The 27536-nt window shown below is 57.9% G+C and overlaps 1 protein-coding gene across 1 annotated transcript; it reads left to right on the forward strand.

Moving 5' to 3' along the window:
* Positions 1–715: 715 nt before the first annotated feature.
* On the forward strand, positions 716–21223 carry LOC137667838 (proton-coupled amino acid transporter 1-like). The gene is made up of 11 exons (XM_068408965.1): positions 716–786; positions 4567–4714; positions 5444–5534; positions 6715–6803; positions 7041–7136; positions 7870–7954; positions 9598–9816; positions 10070–10168; positions 11654–11820; positions 17133–17302; positions 20783–21223. Exons 2-11 carry the CDS (start codon positions 4572–4574, stop codon positions 21049–21051), a joined length of 1428 nt encoding a protein of 475 aa, XP_068265066.1. The 5' UTR covers positions 716–786; positions 4567–4571; the 3' UTR covers positions 21052–21223.
* The last annotated feature ends 6313 nt before the right edge of the window (positions 21224–27536 follow it).

Genomic DNA, 27536 nt, shown 5'->3' on the forward strand with positions numbered 1-27536 from the left:
CTGGGTGCTGGGGGGTGACCTGGGGGTGACATTTGTTTCCCGTGAAGTAGCAGGATGTGGATTTGAGCTGGGGGAAGTGGAAGTGGTGTCGGGGCTGGGGGCAGCGGTGGGGGATGCTGCAGCCGCCAGAGCTGAGTGCGAGCAGGAGGCCGGCTCCTGTGCAAGGGGCGCAGCGGGGACCTGCAGGCGCTGCTTTTGGACACGAGTACACGGACCCCCCTGCCCCCGGGGGGGCACAGCCCACGCTGGGGGTGTCACTCGTGTCAGGGACCATCTCCCTCCGTGCCAGCCTGCCTTGCTCTGCCGGCCTTGCCCAAGGAACAGCCCCGCTGAGGGGGGGGGATGCTCCTCGTTGCCCACGCGTGGGGGGGCTCAGGGCTCAGCCCTGCCCGCACTTGCCCCACCCGTGGCAGCGGGGCCCCCCCCGCCACTCCCCGCAGCCCGCTCGCGGCCACCGCCGCGCCCGCCAGGCGGCGCTGCAGTGTCACGCCGCGCCCCGCCCCTTTGCGCCTCGCCCCGCTCCTCTGCGCCCCGCCCCGCCCCTCTGCCCCTCGCCCCGCCCCTCTACCCCTCGCTCCGCCCCGCCGCCCCTCGCCCCGCCCCTCTCCGCCCCGCCCCGCCCCTCTGCGCCTCGCCCCGCCCCGCCGCCCACCTCGCCCCGCCCCGCGCCTTCAGCGCTCCCCGTGCGCAGGCGCGGGCACCGCGGTCAGCTGAGCCGGCTGTCACGTGACGGCGCGGCGGAGGGAGCGGTCCCGGCGGGGCCGGGCGGCGCGGGGCGGCGGCGAGGTGCGGGGCCGGGGGGAGTGCTGGCGGCCCGCCGGGGTGCTGCGGGGGTGCGGGAGGGGGCTGTCAGCCGGCTGGCAGCGTGCGGGGGTGCTCAGGGATGCACAGGGGTGCTGGCAGCCCGCGGGGTACCGAGGGGCGCGGGGGGACCGACAGCCCCCGTGGGTGCGCGGGGTCCCGGGGGTGCTGGCAGCCCGTGTGGGTGCTGAGGGGAGCTTGGGCGCAGTGACAGGGCTCAGGGATCCGGGGGGTCCTGGCAGCCCTGATACATCACTCGGTGCGTAGGGGGGTGCTCAGAGCCGGGGGGTGCTGCGGCTTGGAGGGGTGCCCAGAGGTCCCTGGGCCTGCTCGCGTCAGGCATGGGTGCTCGGGGGTGCAGAGACGTGCTGGCAGCCCGCATGGGTGCTCAGGGGAGCTTCAGGGTGCTGGTAGCCCATATATGTGGCCATGTGTGTGTGGATACTCAGAGGCCGAGTGGGTGTGGCGGGGTGCTGGCAGCTTGCAGGGGTGCCGTGGGGTCCCCGGGGGTCCTGGCAGCCGGCAGCGGTGCCTCAGGGTGCCCAGAGCCTGCGTGAGTGTATGGGTCTGCCCAGGCCCTGCATGGGCACCCAGGGGTCGTGCTGGTGGTGCCCTGCGGGGGTGCTGGCAGCCCGCGCGGTTCCCCTCGGAGCGCCTGGGGTGCTGTGCAGTGTCTTGGGGCACAAGCCCCCCACAGTGTGCACCAGGGTGTGGGGCGCTAGTAAGGGTGTGGGGTGCTGTGTGGCACAGCGGGGAGGGTGAGCTGGAGAGTGCAGGGAGCCCCGTGCTCTGCGGGGTGCTGCTGTGTGGGGGCACAGGGTGGAGGGGGAGCGGGGCAGCGTGGCTGGGGTGGGAACTGCGGGGACTGGAGGGGTTTGTGCCGAGCAGCCTCCCTGCGGGGAGAAGCCAGGCTGGGGGGACCAGGCCACGCTGCGGAGCACTGGAAAGGTGAGTCTGGGGGTGACTGGGGCTGCAAGAGCACTGGGTAACACAGGGACGAGAGGACCGATGCTGTGGGACACAGCTGGTGTGGCCGTCGTGTTTGGGAGGTCTCATGCTGACGTGGGCACAGTGGCGTGGGGAAGGGGCTCCCTGCCTGCAGCCCCTCCCTGCGGGCAGGGGAGCGGGGCGAGGCGGGAGAGGGGTCTGGCAGCGCCGGTTCTCGCTTGTGTCACGCTGAGATGGGTCACAAGCAGCGCTTTGGAAATAAAGGATTCAACACGCGTGATGGGAAGCGGCGGTGAGTTTTGCTGTGCAGCTCGCTTTTCCGGAAGATTTCATGTTATTTGTTCTGCACGCAGCCCCCACTCGGTCGGGGAGAGCTGTCGGGGTCAGCAGCAAGTTGCATCTTGCTTTTGACTTCTGGCGTGGGGTTGTTACTCGAAGGGACAAATTGCTGTCACCGCACCCCCCTGCCCCCAGCTTTCCTAGGCGCTTCACTCACCACGATGAAATTGCTCGTGTGCGTAGGGGGGGGGAAAAAATGCACATGAAAGCGGCCGAGGAGTTGGGTTTAAAGTGGAAACCGAATGTGGCTGTTCCTGTCTTTGCTCTTTGTAATGATGAAGAAATGACGTAGCGGGGTTTTGCTTTGGTTTGAAGTATTCGTTGTGTGGATGAGACAAGTTTTGCAGCTTCTTCTTGTTGATTGTGGGGGAGCCAAGCGCTCGCTCCCCGCTGCTACGCAACCTTTAATCCAAACACAAAGAAGGCAAGTCACGATGAACGCATTTCCCTGGCTCTTCAAAGCAAAAAGCAGCCAGGCCTGCTTGGGGGGAAAAAAAAAATCACGGGGAGCGATCAGGCAGACTGATGTAACTGTGTTGTGTTTTATCTGGAGGATGTTGGGTACTTCAGATAACGTGCAAGCCATCTTTGGGAGGGGTATCCCTGCCTGACCCGACCCTGGCACCCCTCTGCCTGCTCTCCTTGCCCACTGCCAGCCCTCGGTGCTTGGCAAAGCCTCCCAAGTCTCTCTCCTGCCCCTTGGGCCCGTCACCGATGACAAATAGCTTCTAATGCTTCCCTTGTGTAAACTAACGCTGCCGCTCTTCCAGGTCCCTGCCTCGCCGCGTCGCCCTGCCCGCGGTGGAGCCGTTTCAGGGCATGGTTACGTGGCTGGGCTGTGAGGGAGGAGGCCGGGCAGGAGCGATGCGTTGGCTGCCTTCGGCCGAGCTCTCCGCTGCTCGGAGGCTGGTGTTGCGCGGGACAGACCAGCCCTGCTTGCTGCTGCCAGCGCTGCCCGTTGCTGCAGGAAATAAAGCAGATTGCCGGGTGTTGCTGCGGCCCGTGTAACTGCTCCCGAGCAGAGGGGTCTGGAGCAAGCATCCTGAATTGAGCAAAGTCCCGTACTCTCTGTTTCCCTTCTGGTCGCGAGGCTGGACCCTGGCAGTGACTGCAGCTCTTAGCTTTTTGGTTTTTGCGTGTTGCAGCCAGGTTTGCAGAGAGCAGTGATGAGGGGGGATGCCTGGGGGGTCTGGGGATGGAGCAGGACCCAGCAGCCCTGGGCTGAGCTTTACCTGCACGGCCAGGTGTTTAGGTCTGGCTGTGCTGGCTGCTGTCCCATTGTGCCAGGGCCGCGTCCTGCGGGTGCTTGTGTGACCTTGCAGACACCCAAGGAGCCCTCGGGCAGGAAACGAGCCCGTTTGCCGTAGTGATATTTCTCTGCTGCTTCCACTTGGCCCTGGGCTGGCTGCCCACCAGCACCGGGGGACGGGATGGGGAGGACTGGGACTGCTGGGTGGGGGTGATGCCTGGGGCGGCGACACCCCAAAGGAGCCTTGGGGCAGGGACCAAATCACCAGGCTGTGTGGCAAGAGGCTGACAGATAATTTCCCTGCCTCTGGTGCTCCTTCCTGGCAGGCACCCGGGGTGCTGGGTGCAGCCAGGGGGAGGGAGGAAGGAAAGGGTTTTTTGGGGAGGGGAGCGACAGGCTGTGCAGGAGCGGCAGGAGCCCTTCGGGGCACGTGTGGGAATGAAACCAGCCGAAGGCAGGAGGCTTGTGTCCTTGGTGAGGGCTTGTGCTGGTGCTCCTGGCTTGGAGGACCCAGCTGGGGTTTTCGCAGGAGCCAGAGCTCTGGGTTGTGCAGGAGCCCTTAGTCTTGCAGGCACCTCCGTGGCTCTGAACCCTTTGGGGCGGGCGGTTTGCTGTCAGCCCGTGGGCTGTGCTCCCGCCTGATGGAGCATCATCAATTTTAAATTTTTTTTTATTAAAAAGTCTTCCATTTTTTTAAAAAAAAGGGAAGTTAGGAAACTTTCCCTTCCCTGGCAAGAGCAAGCTGTTCCCTTGCAGCAAACTGTGTGGGTTGAAAGCGGTTGCTTTTTCCTGGCCATCCTTTTGACAGCCCCAGTCCTGGACACCCGGGCTGGGCACACGCTGCTGGCGTGTCCCTCCCTGCCCCGCCGCCTGTGGCTGCGGTGCCACGCTCACCACCCTCGAGCAGGGGTACGCGGGTCCCTTGCCTGACGGGAGCAAAGCGGGTCGCATCCAGGCTCTGCCTGCAGGATCCCGAGCCCGTCCCGCCTGGGTGTGCCCGAAACAGGGGCACGAGCCTGCGGGAAGAGCCGGTGGGAATGTGCCATGCACCTGTGACCTTGGGACATGCCGACTCCGTGATTGCTTGGGCGGGAGCGCATTGCTGTATAAAAGCCCTGGAGGAGACCTTGCTCTGGCAGTACGAGCTGGTCTCTGCGCCATGGCTGACCCCAAGGAGCCTGAGAAGGGGGGTGTCGAGCTGGGCACCCCTAACGCAGCTCCCTCCACAGGGACCATGTCCACCCGGCGCCTCCGCAGCGAGGACTACAACGACTACAGCTCCACAGACGTCACGCCGGAGGGGAGCCCGCCCGGTGGCATGAATGGCTTTGCCCACCCCGAGTCCTACCAGCGCTTTGGGGAGACCAACGGGACAACGTGAGTGACGCTTCCCTCCCTCCTGGGCTGGCACAGCACCCGGGGAGGGCGGAGGAGGGAACGGTGGCTCCCTGCTGCCAGCCAGCTTTGCTGGAGGGTGGTGGAGCTGTGGTTTTATGGGGGGAATCCCTCCTGGGGATGGTGAGGGCAGAGCTGTGGTCCTGCCTCTGTGGGTGCTGGCACCAACCAGGCAGCTGTCCTAGCGTGGCTCTGCTCTCTGGTGAAGCTCGGCAGGGTTTGATGCTTTCCCCAATATTCCCTCACTTCAACTAGGTTCCATAGGGAGCTGTGGTGAGCAAACAGCATGTCCAGCTTCAGAGGATACCTGGGCATGTTGCAGCTCTGCCCTGGGAGCTTCCTCATGCCTTATTCACTCAGGTGGGCAGAGGATGCTGTCTCTGCCCGAGGGAGACCAATCCCTTCAACTCAGAGACGTTCTTGTTGTGCAGCCCCTCGGTGCTGAGCAGTGCTCGCGCTGGGTTTTGCCTCGAAGCCAGTTCTGCAAATGCCCACCCAAAATCTGTCTGTTGAGTCTTTGCCTCCGGTCCTTCCTCAGTGCCACTGGGCTGAGCTGGGTTCAGGGGACAGGATCTGGACCTCCATGTGCGTTTGCTGCAGCAGCTCAGAGTGGCACTGGGACCCTGAGCAGGAGGAGCCGAGGGCTGAGGCTGTGCGTGGTCTGGGTGCAGGCATCTGCCGATGGTGATCTCTGCATCTGCTCTCCCTCAGGTGGTACCAGACCCTGATCCACCTTCTGAAGGGGAATATCGGCACAGGGCTGCTGGGGCTGCCTCTGGCTGTGAAGAACGCTGGCATCCTGGTAAGGCAGCTCTCAGCCCCGCTGTGCGGGGACTCGTGGGGCGGAGAGTCCTCAGGGCGCTGGGCAGCTCGCATGGCCGGTGTTAGGGCTCGGCTCCCTGCCGAGGTGCCTCTTGGTGCTCAGTGGCCTCTGAGCTCTTGCCCCCTGGGCTCGGCAGCTTGCTTCGTTTGCTGCTGAGACTGTTCTTGCTGCTCCTGCGTCGTGTTGGCTGCTCTCGAGGAGTTCAGCCTGTGAGTCAGGGCTGCGTTTTCCTCTGCTGGGGTCAGGCAGGGCGCTGGGTCCCTGCCTCCTCACCCAGCTGGGTGTTACCTCCCTGGCCCCTGCGGCATCAGCCCCTTTCTCCCACAACACTCCGCTCGGGTGGCATCTCCTCGCCCTGCTCCTGTGCGTGGCAGGTTCAGCACAACCTCCACCTCTGTCGAGCCCCTTGCTCTGTGCTGAGCATGCTGTGTGTCTCCTGAGGGTCCTGCGAGCACAGCACGCACAGAACATCGGCCAGCAGTTAAGGCTGGTGGTGGGAGAGGGTGGCATGCTGCTTTCTGTGGGGTTTCACGTGGGCTGGCCCAGCCTCACAGCTCTGCCCATGTAGAGATGAGTGGTTGTGATGCAGCTTTGCTGCCTGAGGGCTGAGGTCGCGCTTGGAGGTCAAGCAGCAGCCCCCCGCCGCTGTCACGTCTCCCCAGGCATCTGTCCTGATGCTCAGCTCCTCGGTGTCTGTACCATGCCCCAGTGACTGCTGTCTGTGTGGGAAGTGGGGGCACCTCGCTGCTCTGCTCTGGGTTTCCTCGCACAGCAATGCAGCGTTCTCATTGCTTGAATTGAAAAATAAAAAAAGAATTAAAAAAGAAAGCTGCCTCCCTTTGTCCTGACCATGACCTCTTTGTCACCTGTGTAACAGTGATGTGCAACATAGATAGTTTGAAAAACAGTCCTGGAAGTGCTTTGCTACGCCCAGACTGCCCCAACTTGCTCCTTCTGCGACATTCCTGCCAAGTTCGTGGCTCTCTGTGGGGTTACTCGGGCCAGGGGGCTGGTTCCTGGAGCAGCACCCGAGCTCAGGTTCAGCCTCCAGCGGTGTTTCAGCTTACCGAGCCCGTGGGGTTTTGTCTGGAAGTAAAGCCGTCGTGCAGCTCTGCCTTTGGCCATCAGAGTGCAGCCTTCCCCCTCTCTTCCCCTGCAGCTGGGTCCTCTGAGCCTGCTGGTGATGGGCATCGTGGCTGTGCACTGCATGGGCATCCTGGTGAGGTGCGCCCATCACTTCTGCTACAGGTAAGGAGCAACTCCCCTTCTCAGCAATGCTGCTCCTACAGCTCTTCCTTCCTTCCTCAGAAGCCCTGTGGTTTTTCTGGAGCCTCCCAGCAGAAAGTTGCCCATGTCAAAGCCTCAGTTGGGAACTGCTCCTGGGCTTTTTCACAGGAGCTGTTTTCCCACTAACGCCATTGTTTGCCTTGGGAAGCAGCAGGCAGGATCAATGGGACGTCCCTTCTCTCTCTCTTCTCTGGACAGGTTCCAGAAGCAGTTTGTGGACTACGGGGGTGCCGTGATGTACGGGCTGGAGTCGACTCCCAGCGCGTGGCTGCGGACACATGCTGTCTGGGGAAGGTACCTGTTCCCCCTCTCCAGGCAGGGGACTCGTCTTTAAGCCCAGCATGTGCTGCGGGTGGGACACTGAAGCTGGCTGGTCTCTGAGCTCTGTTGGCAGATGAGCAGAAGTGATGTAAAATGTTGTCTGGCTCACCTGCCCTGAGTGCTTGATGTCCCCCGGGGGGTAACGTTGGGGTCTTTGACCCAGTCCTGTCCCCAGCCAGATGTAGCTTATACTAAAGGAGTGGGAGAAGTAAATCTCTGCAGCATAACGAAGGAGTAAACACGTGCTGTAGTGCTGGCCCATCTTGTTAGACACTGAGCACGTCTAGTGGCTGCTCCCAGGGATGCTACCAGCCCTGTGGATGTCCCACATCACACCACACAGATCATTGCACAGCAGATGCTGGGAACATCCACCTATTTCTGTGTACAGGGAGCGTTGTCTCCAGCTGTGACAATTCAGCAGCAGACTGGAGATGCTAAACCCAAGGAGGAGGCTTTCCTCCTGAGGCTGGTCCTGACCCTATGGAGGGGATGGGAAGGGGAGACCGGAGACTGAAGTCTGCGAGATGGAGATACGGTCCTCTCTCCCGATCATCGAGAAGCGAGCTGGGCGTGCTCTGACCTGCACACCTCAACCCCTGGGGAGAGCAGCATCGTGGCAGTGCTTGAGTGCAGCCCCAAGCAACCCAGGTGGGCTCCTATTTCTGCATGGCCTGGCTAACAAACTGTCTGTTTTTTTTTCTAGGCGTGTAGTGGGACTTTTCCTGATCATCACTCAGTTGGGTTTCTGCTGCGTGTACTTCGTCTTCCTGGCTGACAATCTGAAACAGGTTAGCCTTACTCCTTCCTTGGTGAGCAAGGGGAAGGCGAGAGGACGTGTGGAGGCTCTTGGGTTGCTCTTACCTCCTGTGTCATGGCCCTGTTCTCCAGCAAAGTTCTGCTTTCTGTAGCTGATGCTGTCCAGGAAGGTACTGCTCCTCTGCCTGGGTGGTTTGGAGGACTGGTTTTCCCGTTCAGACAGGGCAGGTTTTTCTCAGAGTCCCTGTGACTTTGCTCTGCGTGCAGAGGCGCTGGAGCCATCCGTGTCACCCAGGGGACGCAGGGGCTGTTCCTGGTGAGGGAAGGCAGGAGGGGTGACAGCAGAGGGACTGTGCCCTTGATGTCCTGCCCAACCTTGGCTAATTGGTTTATTGATACTCTGTGTGGATGGTAAAGTATGGGTGCCAGGACCTGCTGTGACCTCTCTTCTCCCTCTCTGGGACCTGTTTGCATTCCAGTTTCTTTCCTCATCCCGTGGTTATGGAGCCTAATTACATCTTCAGGGAAAGAGTTTCCTTCTGCCAGGCGTCAGGAGGAAATAAACAGAAACCCTGAACCGCTTGGCTGGCTCCTGCACTGGAAGGAACTGGGAATAACGAGTCGCTGTTCCCAGCCTCCACCAGCTCGGTGCCTCGCAGGCCCTGCTCAGTGTTGTTCCCCCGTGTGCAGCAGCGATCCAGTCGCTGCCACCGCGGCCATGCCCTTTGCCAGCTCGTCCCTGATGCCCATCGGGTTCAGAGGTGGTTTCAGGGGAGTGAGGGGGGGCTCTGCGTGGGTGACGGAGGATGGACGGGCTCTGCAAGCTGTGGAGAGGCAGGGCAGGCAAGGGCTGGAGCAGTGCTGCCCCGTGGGTGCATGGCTCTGTGCTGCTCTCTCCCACAGAGGATGCTGATTTGTGCAGAAGCTCTTTAGCCTCTCCTCTGGGGCAGGACTTGCTCCGGAGCAGATTAAATTAGTTCACAGGCAGCCCTTTGCTGCAGTGGCCACGTGACTCCTGGTACCTGAACCAGCTTGGTCGTGGTTGTATTGGTGATCCACAGCGTGCCCATGCTCTTGGAAGGGATGGCTCGGCCACCTGGTTCCTGGGGCAGAACTGTCTCTAGAGGTAAGCACCTGGCCTGGAGTGCCTTTGGAATGAAAGACCCCAAGGAAAGGATGATTTCTCATGAAGAAAGCCAAACTGGGGGCCAGCAGTAGCTTGCAGATGTCCTTGCATGGGAACAAGGCACTGGGTGACTGAAGGGGCATATGTTGTTGAGTTTAAAGTGGTGCAGCAAGAGGAAAAGCACCTTTGAGGAAATGGCACTTAATGCCTCTCTCCTCTCTTCTCAACTGGCCGTGGGGGCAGCGCAAACCAGCCTCTGCCTGCGGTGTGCTCGGCTGCCAGGTTCACGTGCTCAGCGAGCCTGGGCTCAGGCATCTTGCTGTCTCAGCTCAGACGCCGTAGCTAGTCCCACCTCTGCTCCCAGCAAGGTGACAGGGTTTCACTTTGAAACTACCTGAAAACCTGTATTGCTTGGATTTTAGTTGACTAGCTGTGTATGAAAGTGAGCTGATGGGGTAGTGGTCTGACCCACCTGGGGTGGGCTACCCAGATCAATGGCTCTCAGAGCTGTACGATGGGGTTTCATCAGGTGTTCCTGTGCGTCCCCAGGTCATATCTGCAGCAAATGGGACCACCAATGACTGCAGCTCTAACAGGACGGTGACCATGACCCCCACCATGGACTCCCGGCTCTACATGCTTTCCCTGCTGCCATTTGTGGTGCTGCTCACGTTCATCCAGAATCTCAAGGTCCTGTCCATCTTCTCCATGCTGGCCAACGTGGCCATGCTCATCAGCCTCATCTTGATCTACCAGTACATCGTCAGGGTACGTGTGTGGCTGAGCCTAATCGGGTCCCCTCTGTCACTTCTGTGATGTCCCCTGCTTTGGTGGGCAGGGGGAGCTGGGCGGTGGGATGTTTGCTTGCTGTGGGGTGCTGCTCACTCCCGTGGGCACAGTGGTTACCCTCTGCTCCGCAGGGCTTTCCCTGCGGCATGGGGCTGCGACAGGGAGCGGTGGGAGCGGGGCCAGGTCCTCCCCATCATCCCCGCATCTGAACTCTGCGTGGGCTTTTTTCCAGGACATTCCTGATCCCAGAGACCTGCCCCTCGCAGCAGCCTGGAAGACCTACCCTCTGTTTTTTGGCACTGCGATCTTTGCGTTCGAAGGCATCGGGGTGGTAAGTTGGCGTGTGGCAGCAGGGCTGCCTGCACAGGAGGCTCAGCCCGTGCTCGGGCTTGCCTCAGCACCTGCTCTGCGTTGCAGCTGTATTTGCAGATGAACTTCTCTGACAGTCACCCAGATTCTGGTTTGATGCTGTTAGCTTTAGCCTCCAGGCTATCTCCTGGGTCAAACCCTGTTGCTTCCATCTGAGGCTGGAGGAGCACGCGTCCAAACCTCAGGAGGTTGGTTGCTGCTTTGAAGGTGGCTGTATCTGGCAGTAGCTTGGGCTCTGCTGGGAATCGCCCCGACAGCTGCCTTTGGCCCCGCTGGCTGACCTGCAGAGGAGGAATTGTCCTGACTTTTGTTACCAGGCTGGATCCTGGAGCTGCGTAAGGGGGAGGCCAAAAAGCATCACACAAAAATTGCGATCTGTTCCTCCCCACCCTGCTGCGGTGGTACCGTGATCTCCCTCCGGCAGCCCCATGCCCCCAGCCTGCTGTGGGCCTGGATTTGCATGTGCCTCTTATATGGGATGCTGTAAATAGATGGGCTGTGTCTGTGAAAAAAGCTGGGTGGGTGGGTAGAGAGCTTAATGGCTCGCTAAGATGTTGTGGGTTGTTTCCGGGAGCTCCCTTCAAAGGAGAAAAAAATGTTTTCATCTCCTAATATAAGCTGGCTGTGTAAACACAGGGCTGGAGAGGGCCAAATCCATTCCAGGAGGAGTGGTAACTGGATGCTGTACCCAGGGCAGAGGGCTGTTGCTGGCAGTGAGGTGCAAATGCTCTCTTCCTCACATGACTTGGAGGTGGATAGGCAAATAAAAGCTTTTCTGGTCCTGCCTCCTCAGCAGCTTTGCCATTGTGGCTCTTCTTGAAATCCCCGCCACCCAAGGACAGCTGTAAAAATGTTTGCTGCAGTCCTATATTTGAAAGCAAGTGTTAGTCACGTAGAGGTGAGGGACTTGCCTCTGTCCTTCCTTTTTTTTTTTTTTTTTTAATTGTCCTGCCTCCTTGAAATCTGTCTAGATAAACTTGATAGGAGAGGAGAAAGTGTCTTGGGCTTTCCAGGGTCTGCTGGGAAAAATAAGACAATTTATTATGATGGGCCTGTGCCAGTGGGCATGGCTGTGCTGTTTTGGGGTGCAGAGTTTAATGCGACCAAGGTATGGGGTGGGTGGCATCGCCCCAAGACACCAGGCACCAATGGGCTCAGCTCCTGCCAAGGGGAGGGAGCAGGTCCCTTCGTTGAGGCAAGGGCATGAGTGACCCTGCTGGGGACTTGTGCCAAGCATGAAGGTCTCACGTGGGAGCACAGAAATCAGATCTCCAGTACAGCGGCTTTTTCAGCCAGGTTCTCTGGGCTCCATGTGTGACCATCTCGTTCCCTGGTGTGGGGGGCTGTGCTTGGCCATGGGGCTGCCCCTCTGCTTTCCAGGGCTTAGGGGTGTGGAGGAATGGGGGCAACCTGCTGCTCTGTCATCATCATCCTCCTCCTCTCCCAGGTGCTGCCTCTGGAAAACAAGATGAAGAACCCCCGGCAGTTCCCAGTCATCCTCTACGTGGGGATGACCATTGTCACCGTCTTGTACATCAGCCTGAGCGTCCTGGGGTACCTGCGCTTCGGGGCGGACATTCAGGCCAGCATAACGCTCAACCTGCCCAACTGCTGGTGAGTCCCGGCGGGGAGGGAGGAGGGTCCCGACCAGGGAGACGGGAGAGGGAGCAGTGGGGGATGTGACTCCTTAGAAGAACTAATCTGGGTGAACCTGGGGAAGGATCAACTGTGCCATAGCCGAACTGTCCAAAGGAGCTTGTCAAGGGTTGTCTGATGTTCTTTCCTGTGGGGGCTGGGCTCTGCAGCTCCCCAAACCTGTCTGTCCTCCTCTGGGATCTGTCAAGGCCTCTTGAGATGCTCCAGTTGCTGGCTGGAGCCCTGCAGAAATACACGTGGCCGGACCCTGTGCCTGCTTACCTGGAGGGGTTATTTCTCCTCTTGCTGGGGCTGGTGGCTGTTGCAGGAGCTGGCCGGGCTGTGTGTAGGTCTGTCCTGGGGGTGAGTGGTTGCTCAGTGTCATGGTTCCATATTCATCCCAGAGGACGAATGCAAACAGTTTTGCTTGCCTTTGGGACAAGAAGTGTGGAGCACGGAAATTTTGAGAACAAATGACTTTTCCAACTTGCTTCGCTTGGGGTTATTTGAGAAAGTCCTTGACAAAAACCCATCTCTGTCGCTTCTTATGACACGCTGCCTTGGGCTGTCTGTGTGGTAGGACACGGTGGTGGCAGGCGAGGAGGAGCCGGAGGGAAGTTCTGCTTGATGTGCCCCAGCAGCACCTTCTGTGCCGTGGTGCGGAGCTGGGGCTGGGGCCTGGCTTTGATGCCACGAGGCTTCTTGGAAAGCCGTCCTGCAGCAGTGCAGTTTCTCCGGGTTTGCCTAGGAGCGCTCTGAAGTTCAACAGTTTCTCTTTGATGTCTCTGCTGGCTTGAAATCCTGCAAGAGACCAGAGTGAGAACTGGAGCTGGGGTGCCTGTCCCCCTCCCCAGCTGCCCAACACCTTGCAGCGTGACTTGCTGCCTCTTCCCCACTGCTGAAGTGGATTTGGGCAGGACTCAAATTTTGAGTAGCTGGTGGGCTTCTGCATGCTGACTTTGTAGAGCTGCGCAGCTGGGGCTCTGGAGAAAGCAAAGACTTAAAAAAAAGTAGAGCTTGATTTTGCTTTAATTATTGCTATGTGCGATTCTTTCAATTTGAGTGCGTGGACTTTCATTCATGCTGGATCTGTGTAGTGACTGAACGGCTGGTGTCAGTGTGGCAGAAGGTCTTGCTCCTGCCGAGAGCCTTGCCTTGTCCCCTGCAGGGGCTGGGAGCTCTGCCAGGTCCCTGCTCTCAGCGAGGAGGGGTGGGACCAGTGGAAAAACATGCTTGTGTTGTAGGGAGATCTGAATCCCACCGTGCCAAGCACTGTAGGCGTGAATCCCACGAGCTCAGCAAGCTAAAGCGAGGTGTGGAGGGGATGAAATGCTGCTGCTGCTCCTGAAGGTGGAAATCAGGTCGGATCCAGGTCTTGGGCTCTGCAGGGCACCAGGTCACGCCACAGCCTCTAACATCTGCTGACCTGTAATGCTGCCCGGGGGCTTCTGTGGGAAAGCTCAGCTTTGTTTGCTCTAACAGATGATGTTGCCTTAGAAGAAGGTAATGGGATTTCTGTGACCTGCAAGGCTACAGAAAGATTCCATTTCAAATGCATGTTTCTAGGAGTGTCCACGCTTTCTGTCAAAGAATTTTTCTGAAAAAAACCTGTAGGGTTTTTCAGACAGGGAGAAGAGAATAGCCCTTTGGCAGCAGCGCCTGGGGAAGGCTGGGTGTGCGGCCGGGCTGCTGCCGGGGAAGGTGTGCTGTGGTGGCTGTGACTCAGCATGCACAACGCTTCGGTGTTCACACGTGTTGCTTCCTGGCAGAACATTTGATGGAGGCTGTAAATATTGGACTTGGAAATGAGTTATCTAAAGTAAGGGCTGGGATACTCAGGCTAAAGCCTTGACCACTGTATTCCCATGCATTAAACTGTAGGGGATGGGTGAAGGCTTGGACACAATGAGCCTTTTGTCCATCCTGCTTTGCCTGCGGGTTTTCTCCCCAGCAGTAAAAGGCGTTGGGCTGCAGAAGCTGGTCATAAGGGGTTTGCGTGCAGCATGGGAGACAAGGCAAGGATTGTGGCGGGGATGCTGCATCCTTCCTTGGCTGTAGCCATCGCCTGGAGGTCTCTAGAACAGATTCGATGTGCTGGCAGTCGTTGAGTTACGGGATGACTAAGGACTTTTCCAGCCTCATTTCTCTATAACCGCAGCTTCCTCAAATGAGGAGCGCATCGGTTCCCAGTGCCCAGGTCTAACCACGGCCTCCGAAATACTGCATTGCTATGCAGAAATCCCTCCTTGCATCCTCGGAGGGGTTGCTTCACCCTGCCATCGGAAGAGTGAAGAAATGCTGTAGCGAGGGGGAAGATGTTTGGTTGCGTATGGCCACTTGGAGGTAGGTGATGTCAGAGCTTACGGTCAAAGGAGGGTATGCCAGTTCTTGCAGCTCCTTGGGATGGCCTGGCATGGCTCTGTGGGTTAAGGTGGTTGCTATGGTTGGCAGAGCAGTGCCTCTCCAGGGCCCTGCGTGGACCCACGTTTGCTGTGGGTCGAGGCTAGTGCTTGGACTCTTCCTCTTCTTGATATTTAAAGTGCCCTTTGAGCTTGTTGTCCTGGTCCCTGACCTGTACGGGATTGGTACCCAACCTTCTATTGTACCTTTTTAATAACATCTCTTAATCGTGGATTACCTTGGAGCACTTTATGGCTTTACAGCATCACTTCACTGAAAATACAATGATAAGATACGCAGGCCGTGGGGTAGGTAGCTCAAGGCTACTGTGCACTCAAGTCACGTGTTGCTGAGCGGGCACATTTTGGACTCTGTGATAGCCTTGTCTTTAGCTTGCGTATGGAATCACAGGATAATTTAGATTGGAGAGGGCATCATGAGGTCATTGGGTCCACCTACCTGCTCAAAGCAGGGCCAGCTTAAATTTCGAATATCAGTAAGGAGGGAGGTTCCCCACCGCTCCAGGCCCTTGTTCTGGTGCTTAACTACCCTTTTGGGATGTAGCTCTGTCCTGTTGCCCCCGGTTCTTCTGCTGTGCACCTCTGAGAAGAGCCTGTCTCAGTCTTCTCCATGCTCTCCTATTAGGTAGCTGAAGACAGTAATAACATCCTGCTTAACCTTCCCTTCATGCTGAACAAGCCCAGATCGCTCAGCCTCTCCTTGTGTGTCGTGTGCTCCAGCCCCAACTATCTTAGTAGCCTCCACTCAACTTGCTCTGGTAGGTCAGTGTCTGTCTTGTCCTGGGAGTCCCAAGATTGGACACAATATGCAAGATGCAGCTTCACAAGCCCCAGACAGAAGAGTAATTCCTACCCTTAACCTGCTGGCTGTGCTTTTGCTAACACAGCCCAGTATGTGATTGACCTTAATCACAGCAAGGTCTTGCTGCTGGCTCATGCTCCGTTTGCTGCCCACCAAGACGTCCAGGTCCTGTTCTCCTGGCCAGATGGAAAGCTGGACCCCAGCCCTTCACATGTGTGTTTGTTTGCATTTGAACTTTGCCTGTGCCACTGCGTTGTTTAGGTCCTGCTCCAAGGCATGTCAGCTATTCTCTCCAATTTGGTCTTGTTGTGAACTTGCTGAGAGCTCATCCAGGTCACCGATGAGGATATTTCCATGATTGGCTCTTGGCAAATCCCTGCTGACTGTTCACCCTGTCCAATATGTGCCTGGAAATGGATGCCAGGAGGACTTAGCTCATACTTTTCTGGGGTTCGAGGTGAGGCTGATTAGCTTGTGTCTTCCCTCATCCTTCTTGAATGTGGATATGATTCTTCTTCCCAGGCAGTGGGACCTCTCCCTGATCACCCTGCTCTTCTAAAGATGATAAAGTGGCTCCAGGGTGATGCTGGCCACAACGTTAAATACAATCTGATCTAGTCCCATGGACTTGCATAATGTCCCATTCACTTAGGTGATCCCCAGCTCCATCCTCCACTGTTGTGGGGAGTGTTTGACTCCACCAGACTCTGCCACTAGTGTTCAAAATTGTCTTGCATGTGAATGCTTGGATTTCCCTGGTTTGAGACTGTCGTAGCAGCTGGATGCTGAGAGCCAACACGCAGAGGGACACTGGCTTGGGCCAAAAGAAGGTAAAGGGGTTTATGAAGGCAGGAGGAGCCAGACACCTTCCTTAGCTTGGATCTACTTCATATTTGCCCAAGTGGTATGGCCAGGACCCATGTTTCCTGCTTGGTCAGCGTGTCGTGAGTTGGGGAACAGGTAGGACCATATGTGATGTAACTTGGTATCGCTTCTCTTTTAGAGAGGCTCGTTCTGCTGTCAGGGAGCTCAGGATGGAGACGGGGCTGGGAGATGACTTTTTGGCCATCCGCAACAGGCTCCCTCCTGCAGCCACGCTTGCCCCACTGCCACATCGCTGTAGGATCTGGGATGTGGCGAGATCTGACGTGGGGTGAGCCTAAGGTGCTGCTTGCAGCCTGTCTGCACTCTGCCTTCCTTCTGCACAGCCCAAACTGCTCTTTTAACCATCTTTGCCCCCCAAACATGGGTTATGCAGCATTCCAAAAATAGCTGCTCACTCTTGTTGTATGGAGGAGGTTGAGTTGCAGGTGGTAGCGGTGACGTTTGCATCGTGTTTGCTTTGTAAGCCCAGGCTTATCCCAGTGGTGCTGTCCTCTTCCCCCTCTTCAGAAGCCGAGCAGTAATCCAAATCTGTGAAATATTCATGGCTGCAGCCTCTCTGAAGCTATTCTTCATCTCCTGTTCTAAGATGGAGAATAAAATCCAGCTGTTTACAAAGAGGAGAAAAGGAGGTTTTTTTTTTTCCTTCCTTCAGCTCAGAGGCTGGGTTTCGTTAGTAAAGGTCAAGGTGAGGAACTTCAGGGGATGGGTGATGGATGCGACTTCATTCTGGATCAACTGGCCGAAAGTCAGGATTGCAGGCTCCTGGCAGGACCAGCGCTGGTGGGTATTTGGGTGTTGTCTGTGTGGGGCAATCATGAAGGCAGCCACCCTGTGTCACTACAAGGCCTTGCAGAGTTCAGCCCGGTCAAGTGACAGCTTGACCCAGGCAAGCCGCTGACCCAGCTCCTGGCCTGATGATTCCTTACGCAAAGCCCAGGCTGAAGCCTCTGATGAGGTGTGGGTTGCCCTGGCTTGGAGGTTGCGCTGTCTCCTTGCTATCTCTTGCACAAGATAGGTTTCGGTGCATTGAATGCATCACCCCTAATTTTGTGTTCAGGAGGGGAGACCATTGGGACACAGAAGTCCTTCTTGGCAGAGTGTTCCCCTCCTGCTTTCTGCCGTTGATGCCGTGGGGGCTGGAGGCAGGAGCGTGTCTCACTGGGTCTCCTCCTTCTCGTTTGCAGGCTGTACCAAGCCGTCAAGCTGCTCTTCTCCTTCGGGATTTTCTTCACCTACGCTGTGCAGTTCTATGTGCCTGCCGAGATCATCATCCCTCCCCTCGTCGCCCGGGTGTCGGAGCGCTGGGGCTGGCTCGTCAACCTCCTCCTCAGGGTGGCCCTGGTCGCTGTGACCTGTGAGTAGAGAGCAGCTTGTCTGAGTTCCCCTGTGAGGACGTGGCACCTCCTTCCCGCTGTGGGCTGCTGGTGCTGATGGCCTTCACCCCTCGCCTGGCTGCCTCTGGCCCTGCTGCTAAAGCCCTCACAGCAGGGAGTCTCCTGGACCTGACTAATGCAAGCCAGTGGGCCAAGGTGGCCTCCAAGAAGCAGCAGCAGTGGCCCTCTGCCCCCTCTGTATGGTACCGGTCTTCTCAGTGGAGGAGTAGTAAACTTCCCACATCATTTGAAGGTGGCAGGTCCCCACGGAGCCTCGGGCCTGGGATCCCCCTGATGGCATTTTGGGGGGCTAGCGAGTCCTATCAAGCTTTACATGAAACACTGCCAGCACCTGGTCGGGTGCCAGGGCAGCCCAGACCGGAGGGTGTTTTCCGTAGGCAGCGTGCAGCCAGGCTCCTCGTGCCTGCCTGACAGGGGCACGGCTGCAAAGGGTCACGGGCAGCGAGGGACGGGGTGTTCCTGTATGCACATACTGAAGACAGTTGAAAACAGCACATGGCCCATAGCCAAAGCCCCGATGTGCCTGTGGCCGCAGGGCAGGTCTGGCTGGCTCAGCCCCAAACAGTCCCTCTCCCATGATGGTATTTGGTACCTGCAGCGAGGCCGTGGTGGAGCAGGCTGCTGGGCTGGAGCCTGGTGGACCTTTGGGAAAGGCGTGGAGCAAATCAGGTGCAGGAATGTCTGATTTTGGCTGGCTTTGGTATCTGAAGACTAAATGCTTGCTGTTGTCAGCACAGCTGGGACGCTTGACTGAGCTCCTGGGCGTCATCTGCTGAAAAAGAGCTTTTCTCTGTGGCTTGACACTGCTGATGCACCAGAGTTGAGCATCAGGGACCTGGCCCCATGTCCCAGCTGGCTTTGGTTTGGGTTTGAGGAGCGTGGTGCTAACTCGAGGGCGGTGGAGCTGGCTGCTGCCGGTTTCTGGGCTCTCGCTAATGGTGGGCCAGAAATGCTGAATTAACGGAGGTGGGCAAAGCCCCATCTCCTCCCTGCTGAGTTCCTGAAACATGTTCTGCCTCAATGCCTACAGCTGGAGGGATGGTGCAGGGATGAAATCCTGCTGTGCTGAGCCATGGGCTCTGTCCGCCCCGGTGCTGCGGTGGGGCAGGCGTTGGGGTGTGCCTGGCCGGGGCAGCGAAGGCTTGGAGTGATGGGATGGCTTTAGGCAGTGGCTGAACCGTCCCGCTCAGGGGTAGGGAGGCAGCAGAGGTGTCGGTGGAAGGATGCTGGTTCCTTTGTACCTCCTTCCCTCACCCTGCCATGTAGGAGATCGCTGTGGCTGCTGGTGAGGATAAAAGCAATTAGGGGGGTTGCATGAATATTCATCAGATGATTGCATGGCGGCAGAACAAGCCCGCGTTGTGGCTTTGGCTTCCAAAGAGAGGATGCAATTTGGTGTATGGGTGTCTTTTAAGCTTAGACTTCAAAACCAGCACACTTAAAAACCCTTTGAACCTGCGGAAAGCGTGGCCGTTGCCCCTGGAGGCTTGAGGACTGCAGCTGGTGCTTCAGTTCTGCTTGTTTTAGAGGAGGGTTAATCGTTTTGTTTACTTTGAGTCCAAAGAGCGATGTGGGGTGGGCTGAGGATGCTGTTGGTGGTCGGCTGCTCTGCTCTTCCCCCAGGCTGCCGCAGCGGGGATGCTGCTTGCGGCAGGGCCCTGGCAGAGCGCTCCTTGGGCTCTGCGCAAGGCTGAGCGCCCGCATAAACTTCCTCCAGGTTGGCTCAGCAGGGACCTTGCCTGCTGTTCCCCGTGGTGGAGGGATGGTTCGTCTCTAGGCTTATCCAGGTGGCAGCAGGGCTGGAGTGGTGGCGATACGCAGGAGCATCTCCTGTTTGTGTCTGCCTGCTCTCAGTCTCCCAAGCCTTCCATCTCCTGCAGGGCTGTGGGTGGTCTTTGGCTCAGGGAGGCTCCAACAGCCTCTCTTGCCAGTAGCTGATTGCCAGGGAGTGAACAAATCCCTCCGGTAAGGAGCCCCGAGACGTCCCTTCTCCACTGAGCTGTAGCTGCCACAGTTCTAGCTGTCTCCTATTTTCAAAGCAAAAGCTTTCAAAGCAATAAACCAATTTTTTTTCCTCTGGGTCGCTTTGATTAAGCGCTGAAGTCTGCTTTGCTTGCAGAGAGCACTCTTCTGGTGTGCCAAGCTCTGGTTGCCCTTTCTTCAGGATTTGTTTGACCAAAAAGCAGCAGCGATGCTCTTGGGAGCCGACGCCGCCGCGGGCGGGGAGCTCGGTGCGGGAGCGTGCTGGCGGGCAGTGCCTGCCCCTGGGAAACGGGACCTTGATGGTCCTTTATTTCAAATCTGCTCCCCAAACGCTGGTGCCGTGGTGTTGGGGCGCTCTGCCAAACCTCCCGTGCCACCCCCGGTGCAGGGGGCTCTGGGCGGTGCCGTTGGTGACGCTGGGTTAGGGGGGCAGCAGGGACTGTGGCCCCGGGGGCTGGCTCGAAGGAGAAGGCACCATTCCTCCATCCAGGAGGAGCAGGCGTGTGCTGGAGTTTGCAGCCGCTAAGTGCGAGCTGTCAGGAGTCTCCCAGGGGGGTTTTCCTTGGCTGCAGTTTTTACCCAACAAATGTTCTCCCCCAGGCTGTGCTGTAGGCATGCTGCTGCTGGAGCAGCTCTAAACACGTGCAAACCGCACGGATTTATTCGGGGTGAGGGGTGATGGAGGCTTTTTCCTCCTGCTTTTATGGGGTTTCTGAGGCTTTACGGCTCCCCAGGTGTGGGGAGCAGGAGTGCTGGCTCTCATGGGGGGCTCTGGGGGTGCTGGTGGCCGCTCTTCTGCCAGTGGCATCTGTTTGCCGGGGCACCGGGCTCCGCTCAGCCCTGGAGCTCACTGCAGTGGTGCCCAGGGCAGCAAAAAGGGTTTGGTGTGTGTGCTGTGGTTTGTTAGCTCAATGCAATGGCTTAAATGCTTGTTGGGGAGGAACTGCTGGAAAAATATGCAGCCACGTCTTCAAAGCTCTTGGGTCAGGGAGAAGGGCAGAGGTATGATTCAAGCAGGTGGCATCCCTGCGATGGGTTTGCGTTTGCTTTGACAGAATCACAGAATCAATCAGGTTGGAAGAGACCTCTGGGATCATCGAGTCCAACCATTGCCCTGACACCACCCTGTCAACTAGACCATGGCACTAAGTGCCATGTCCAGTCTTTTCTTAAACCCCTTCAGAGATGGTGACTCCACCACGTCCCTGGGCAGCCCCTTCCAATGTCTAATGACCCTTTCTGAGAAGAAATGCTTCCTAATGTCCAACCTGAACCTCCCCTGGTGAAGCTTGAGGCTGTGTCCTCTTGTCCTATCGCTAGTTGCCTGGGAGAAGAGGCCGACTCCCACTCCACTACAACCTCCCTTCGGGTAGTTGTAGACTACTTTGACCCAGGGGAGGAGGGTCTCTGCCGTCTGGGAGCTGGCAGCTCTAACGTTGTGTCCGCTCCTTCTGCAGGCGTGCTGGCCATCCTCATCCCACGCCTGGACATCGTCATCTCGCTGGTGGGCTCCGTCAGCAGCAGTGCCCTGGCTCTCATCTTCCCCCCGCTGCTGGAGATTGCCACCTACTATACGGAAGGCATGCACCCCCTCGTCGTCGCCAAGGACATCACCATCAGCCTCTTCGGCTTCGTGGGTTTCGTGGTGGGGACGTACGAGGCGCTGGTGGAGCTGATAGCACCTGCCGCCGCCGTTGTGAACAGCACCAGTGTCATGGTGCAGTGACGGTCCCCTGCCCCGCCGGCCCCTCCGGGTGCCGTGCTGGGGGCACGTGGGCACCGGCGCTGCTCGTCCCCTGGGAACGGTCTCCCCTCTCCTCTCCTCATGGGGAAATGGGGAGGAGTTTGGTCTGCAAGGGGATGGGGCTGCCCACCATCACAGCCGCCCGTCTGCAGCAGGGCCCTGTGCTGGGCTCCGGCTGGGGTGGTGGGATGGGTGCTGGGGCGGTGGGATGGGTGCTGGGGCAGTGCCTTCCCTGAGGGCTTTTTGGGCAGGTGATACAGCAAACAGCTGCCTCGGCACCTGTGTAAATAATCCCTTTGAGAGGTGAGGAATCCTGGAGATGTAGATTTTGATTTTATTTTATTTTATTTTTTTAAATCCCAACCTTTCTGTATTTCCCCTGTCCCTTCAGTCAGGGCGGGGAACAGGGACTGCTTTTTTTTGTGCCAGTTTTTTTTTTTTTTTCCACCCTCAGCACTTTATTTTTACAGCAACAGAGAAACCTCAGCTCAGGTTGGAGAGCGTGGAGCTGCCTCCTCACCCCAGCCTCGTGGGAGGGTGGGCAGAGCCTGAGGTGCGGAGCATCCCGGGACCCCCCACGGTGGGATCCCCGGGCACGGGCATTGGCTCCTGCCGTGCTCCTGCTCTGAGGGGGCTGAGCAGGGCCTGGAGCCAGGCACTGGGCACGGCACCCCCCTGACCCGGGGGGGTTTGCTGACCCCTGGCCCACGCTTTCACCAATAACACCTCTTTTTCCCCGTCTAGCGCACACACCTAACGCGTGGCTTTCAGAAGCGTTGGAGAAACGAGGCGTGCGGAGAGCAAATGGGCTCGGCCATAACGAGGGGCCGAGCCGGTCGCCTTCGGCTGGGAGCCCTCACGGGGTGTCCCCGGGGGTCACCGTGTGCTGCCCGCACGCCACAAGAATCCATCGCCTTGTTTACAGTGCCCGAGCTGGCCCCGGCACGCTTTGGCTGCGTCTGCAGGCCGGTACTGAATGTCAAATCACACACAAAAACTCCATAGTATTTTTTTTAACCCTTTCTCTCCTGGTCCCACTCCCTCTGCATCCTCTGCCTCCACCCCAGCTCCTGTCCTCTGGTAGGATGCAGCTCTCCGGCGCTTCTTCATGTGCTCCTGTTGCCTCTTGCAATGTGGCTGGTGCGTGCCGGGGGGGGACGGTCCCTGCCGTGCTGCTGTGTCCTTCCTCGGTGAGCCCAGCTTCTTCCCTAGAGACTTCCCTTGCCTGGGATGTCTTTTCCTAGTGCTGCGAAAAGGTTTTGGCTGAGCCGCCCCTTTGCAGCCCCATGTCTGGGCCAACCCCCTCCCTGCTAACGCAGCATCCCCCAAACGCCGGCAGCGCGGCGGCTGTTCTCCTGCGTCCCGCCGCAGCTGTGTCTCCCTGGGGGTGGGCAAAGGCTGCTGGCGGTGGTGGGAATATAGAATCATAGAATGGTTTGGTTGGAAGGGACCTTAAAGATCATCTAGTTCCAACCCCCCTGCCACGGGCAGGGACACCTTCCACCAGACCAGGTTGCTCAAAGCCCCATCCAACCTGGCCTTGAACACTGCCAGGGAGGGGGCAGCCACAGCTGCTCTGGGCAACCTGGGCCAGGGTCTCACCACCCTCACAGTAAAGAATTTCTTCCCAATATCTAATCTAAATCTCCCCTCTTTCAGTTTAAAACCGTTACCCCTCATCCTGTCACTACAAGCCCTTGTAAAAAGAATATAGTGCTGGTGGGCTGCGTTCCCATCTGATGGAGGTTGAGTGAGGCTTGGGGTTGTTTTAGGTGTTTGACCTGCTCCTGTGAGGAGAAGGCTGTGCAGAGCGGTGTCGCTGCAGCCTGCGTCCTCGGTGTGTGGTGTTCCAGTGTCTTGCACTGTGTCCCCTTTGCTGGCTCTGCTTTGGGTGTCCCATGCTGGGACGTGGCCCCACGGCCAGGTGTGGGGTAGGTCTGTGCCACAGTGCTGCTCCTTTCCAGCCCCTTGCCCGCTCGCTGCATCTCTCAGGGCTCACCTCCTCCCTGTCTGTGCTGGTGAAGGTTTCAGCATGCTATGGCATCGCTTGGTTCTGGGCAGAGCAAAGCTTTAAGCCAAATCCTCCGTCTGGAGGACACCGTGGGGGGGGAGAGCAAAAACCCGGGGCTGCGGTGGGGAGCGGGCTGGGAGGGGGCTCCAGGGCACGCTGCGGGTGGGAAAAGTGCAATATCCACATCCATCGCTGTGTATTGACCCCAGCGTGGCCCTTGAGTGCAGCAGTGTCACACTTGGCAGAGGAGGGCATGCTGTGAGGAGCAGGGGACGTCTGATGCTTGCCCCCCACTCTGTTAGTACCCCACAAGAAGGCTGGCCGTGTTTCGGGGGACAGCTGTGTGCCGGGGCATGTCCCCAGCCCGGCACTGGGCATCGGTGGGTTTGCTGGCGGGGCCCCGAGCATCCAAACTCACTTTGCAATCAGCGGTGAAGGCCTCGTTTCCAAGGAGACTGGGATATCACGGCAGAATTAAATGGTTTTTGCAGTTCTTCACTTTTATCGGGGTGAGCAGGGGGTGTTTGGAGATGGGGCCAGACGTGCCGGCGGGGCATGTGGCCTGAGGGGCTCTGCCGAGCCGGGGGGCCTGACGAAGGACTCGATGGACACGAAAACTTGACACTTGTATATCGTAGGCTGCTCTGTAACCAAGGAAATTGTGTAAATACAGAAATAATTAATGTCCATGTCTCGTGCCTATGGATGTTGTTGGCGTGCAGCGTGTGTAGCTGCCCAGTGGAAGAGCTGGTGCTACACCTGAATCATGTATCTTACTTTAATCAATAAATATGATCTATTTTTTACGTGAAAAGGCTCTGGGAGGTGAGATGGGGGGTTGTCTTCCATGAGGCAGGTGTAAAACCACCGGGCAGGGCCTAGGCCAGGTGTGGAGAAGGCCTGGGGGTCTCCAAGGGGGACCCTGCTGTGCCAGGCTGGATGGGGCAGTGCTGTGGCATTAATGCCAGTGGACATGCTGCAACTTTTGGGACTCACCTATTTGTTTGTGTTTTTTTTTTTTTCTTTTTCACTCTTCTTTTTTTCTTCTTTTTGCAAACACCAAGTACAAGGGCTTGGGGAGGAGGGGGCATCTGTGGGAGAGCAGGAGACCTGGAGCCCAGCAGGCAGCTGGGGTCAGACCTTGCGATTTTCTCACCCCTGCAGCACCACACAAGAATTCCCTTTCTGCTGAGGATTTCAAATAAAACTCTTTCAGCTTTGCTGCTCTGAAAGTTGTAATTTTTCTTCTGAATGTGATTGTGTAAGTAGGTTGTGGGCAAAGCCTTCATGGGCTCACTGGGCTGCCCCACCAACACTGCCCCTTGGCTTCTTGGCTGTGTTCTGGGACCCAGCAGCCTGGTTTATGCTGAAAAAAGAGCCCCGCACGTGCCGATGGCAGCAGCATGGTGGATGCTGAGAGATCAAAGCAGAAAAAGCCATCCCAGGCTCGGAGACGGCCAGGCGCCACACCAGCATCGCTGCAGCTCAGCTTGTCCTCGCGCTGCTCAATAATTGATGCCATTGCGGTGTGTCGTTAGCAGGGCTGGTTGGGAAATGGGTGCTAAAAAAAGTTAATCTCTTGAAGCTGTGGCAGAAAAGTCTCCTTAAGGCAGCCAGACTGATGGGGAGTGCGGTCCCTGGAGGGGGATCCGAGGCCACCTGAACCCCAGGGCTGAGCACGGGCAGCTCCTGGTGACCGGGCTATTTCTGACCATGCAGTCACCGTGGCCAGTCCACGGCATCCTTTCTTGCACGGGCTGAGCGCTGCAGGGGTGCGTCCCTTCCATGAAAGGGCTTTGCTGAGGCTGCCCCTTCCCAGGTGACACTTAGCAAAGCATCATCTCCAGTGCCCTTGCCCTCCCCTGCCCTGCAGCTGCCAGCCAAGGTGACCCCGGGGGTTTAAAAGTCAAAAAGTCTAAAGGAAAATATCATCACTGTTATTTGTGCTGCTTCTGATGCTGGAAGGAATATTTTGGGTTTGCTTTATGGGAAAAAGCGCTGCGTGCTGCTGAGAAACTGCGGCACTGTCGCCGCAGGGGTGGGAAGGTGGCAGGGTGACAGCCTGGCCACCCCTCGGAAACCTGCCCAGGCCCTGAGCCAGCAGCAGGGGCGGGTCCCCACTGCGATACCACTCGTGCCAGGGCTCGTGCCATCCTGCTTGGCTGAAAATGCCAGAGAGCAAAGGCAGAATGTGGCGTTTATGAGCAGGAAACAGGGGCAGAGCAGGGCAACCCCATCTTTTCATTTGGCCGTAAGAAAATGCTGCTCCCCCAGCAAGCCCAGGGGTGGCAACCTGCCCTTCACAGCGTCCCATCAGCACGCGGGCGGATGACCCTGCCGTGGGGACCTGTCTACGTTTAGAATTGTATTAAAAATAACCACAGGGAACTGCAAAGCACAAAAGTCCATCCCAGCAGAGGAAAGCCGAGCTGGGGACCTGCATAGGTGCAGCCAAGTGCTCCCTCCCCTGGCTGTAATTTGGGATTCACCCCAGCTGTGGTGGGGTAAGGGGGCTGGGATGGGAGGGTTGGCTGTGCCAGGTGATGCTCGTCCTGCAGCCGGCAGCTCAGGCAGGGGGGAGGTAATCCTGCTCTTCCCTTCTCAGTCTCTCTGCGTGGTGAGCCCTCCTCGAGCTGGCAGGTAGGATGCTGTGGTGTCCCTGGGGTGTTTTGGGGAGGGGGGTGAGTCCCTGGCTTGGGACACGTTGCTGGTGACAGGATTTGTAGCCCAAGGTGCTGGGGCACCATAAATGGTGTGTGGTCAGGCTGGGGGTTTGGAGCAGTGTGCTGGGCTGGTGGGTTTCCCTTTTGCTGCCCCTGCCCAGAGGCAGCCCCACTCCTGGGCCTGGCAGAGACATTGCAAGGTGCTGTAGGGTGATTGAGGCTGGCGGGGACCTCGGGAGGTCTCTGCTTCAACCTTCTCCAGCCTGAAGGGAGGTTGTAGTGGAGTGGGAGTTGGCCTTTTCTCCCAGGCAACTAGTGATAGGACAAGAGGACACAGCCTCAAGCTTCGCCAGGGGAGGTTCAGGTTGGACATTAGGAAGCATTTCTTCTCAGAAAGGGTCATTAGACATTGGAACGGGCTGCCCAGGGCACTGCCACGGGCCATCACGGTCCCCCCTCCCAGGTCATTGTTGGGCTCAGTTGATCCCCGCAGCACTTTGCGCCCTGCAGCCGTTGGTCCTTGGAGGGTCCCCCGGGTCCTCCCTTTGCTGTCTCCATGGTGATAGCTGATGACATCACTGCCACTCAAAGCATCGCTGAGCTTTGGTGACATCATCAGCTGCTGCTGGGGAAGCCCTGAGGTGGGTGGTGCTCCCCAGCTGACCGTGAGCCCCTCCAGAGGAGGCTGCCTGGCATGCATGGGGGAGCGACAGCGGTGACAAGCCTGGGGCGTGTGGTGAGAAATAGTTGTCGAAGTGCAGGAGAGCTTTGAGAGGTAAAACAGGCAGCGCGTCGGGGGGCTGGTGGGTGCTGGAGGAGTGGCGAATGGCCCTCGTGCCCAGGGGATGCTCGGGCAGGGGAGTGGGGTGCGGGCAGGGTCTACAGGTGCTGGGGCTGGCTGCTGTGTCCCACCAAGCCTGTGCTGGGCATTTTGGGGACCTCGCTGCAGATATGCTTGAGTCAGGGGTGTTTTCCAGGTTAACCGGGTGATAGTCACCTCCTTAAGGGCTGTGGCTTTACTTTCAGAAATGAGATGAATTTCTGTTTTCCCAAGCGTGTTACGGGAGGCTCGCGCCTTCTCGAAGCGAGGCAGGCTGCCGTGGGTCTGCCTCCTTCCTCCGACCCTGATGGGATCCTCAAAGATGTGTTGAACTTGCTCTGTTGGTACTTCGAAGGCTCAAGAGGCCGGGGATTCTGGTGTCCAAAAGAAGCTGTTATTGCCTGGGCTGCCCTTGGCTGGAGCTAGGCAGGGATGTCCTATCTACAAGGGAATCCCTGAGTTATTGGATAAAATCATAATAGTAAAAAAATCCAAACTCTTTTAATACTTTCCAAAAATCAACAACAAAAAGTTACATCAAACAACCAGCCAAAGAAAACTTCTCATGAAGAAACGGTACATTTCCAAGTACAAGGACGTACAGGCAAACCCACCCTCACCAGCCTCGGTGCCCCGTCTCGGGTAGGAGATGCCCCACGCTGCTGGCCAGTCTTTGTGGGATGCACCAGGGAGCCCCAGCTGGGTGGCAGGGCCATGTACCGCTGCGTTCAGCATGGGACCACGACAGCCACGGGGACACATCTGTGCTCGCGTCCTTGGGGCAGGGTCTCCCTTAGTCCTGCAAGCGCAGCCCGACTGGGCCGGGGTCTTGCTTTGCCATTTGCTGCCCTGGTTTGAGTCTGTGGGTGGTTCTGGGTGCGGTGAAGCTTATTGCTTCATTTTTCTACACAAATGAATGCTTTTTTTTTCTTGGACTTCTGTTGGCCAAGTGAGGGATGTGCTGATGGGATCA

Source organism: Nyctibius grandis, chromosome 10 (assembly GCF_013368605.1).
Source record: "Nyctibius grandis isolate bNycGra1 chromosome 10, bNycGra1.pri, whole genome shotgun sequence".
In the NCBI taxonomy this organism is placed as follows: Eukaryota; Metazoa; Chordata; class Aves; order Nyctibiiformes; family Nyctibiidae; genus Nyctibius; species Nyctibius grandis.

Coding starts and splice junctions, on each gene's coding strand:
- LOC137667838 (XM_068408965.1), top strand. CDS start 4,572: ATGTCCACCCGGCGCCTCCGCAGCGAGGACTACAACGACTACAGCTCC. Junction 5,535..6,714: donor TGAAGAACGCTGGCATCCTG/GTAAGGCAGCTC, acceptor CTTCCCCTGCAG/CTGGGTCCTCTGAGCCTGCT. Junction 10,169..11,653: donor CGTTCGAAGGCATCGGGGTG/GTAAGTTGGCGT, acceptor CTCCTCTCCCAG/GTGCTGCCTCTGGAAAACAA.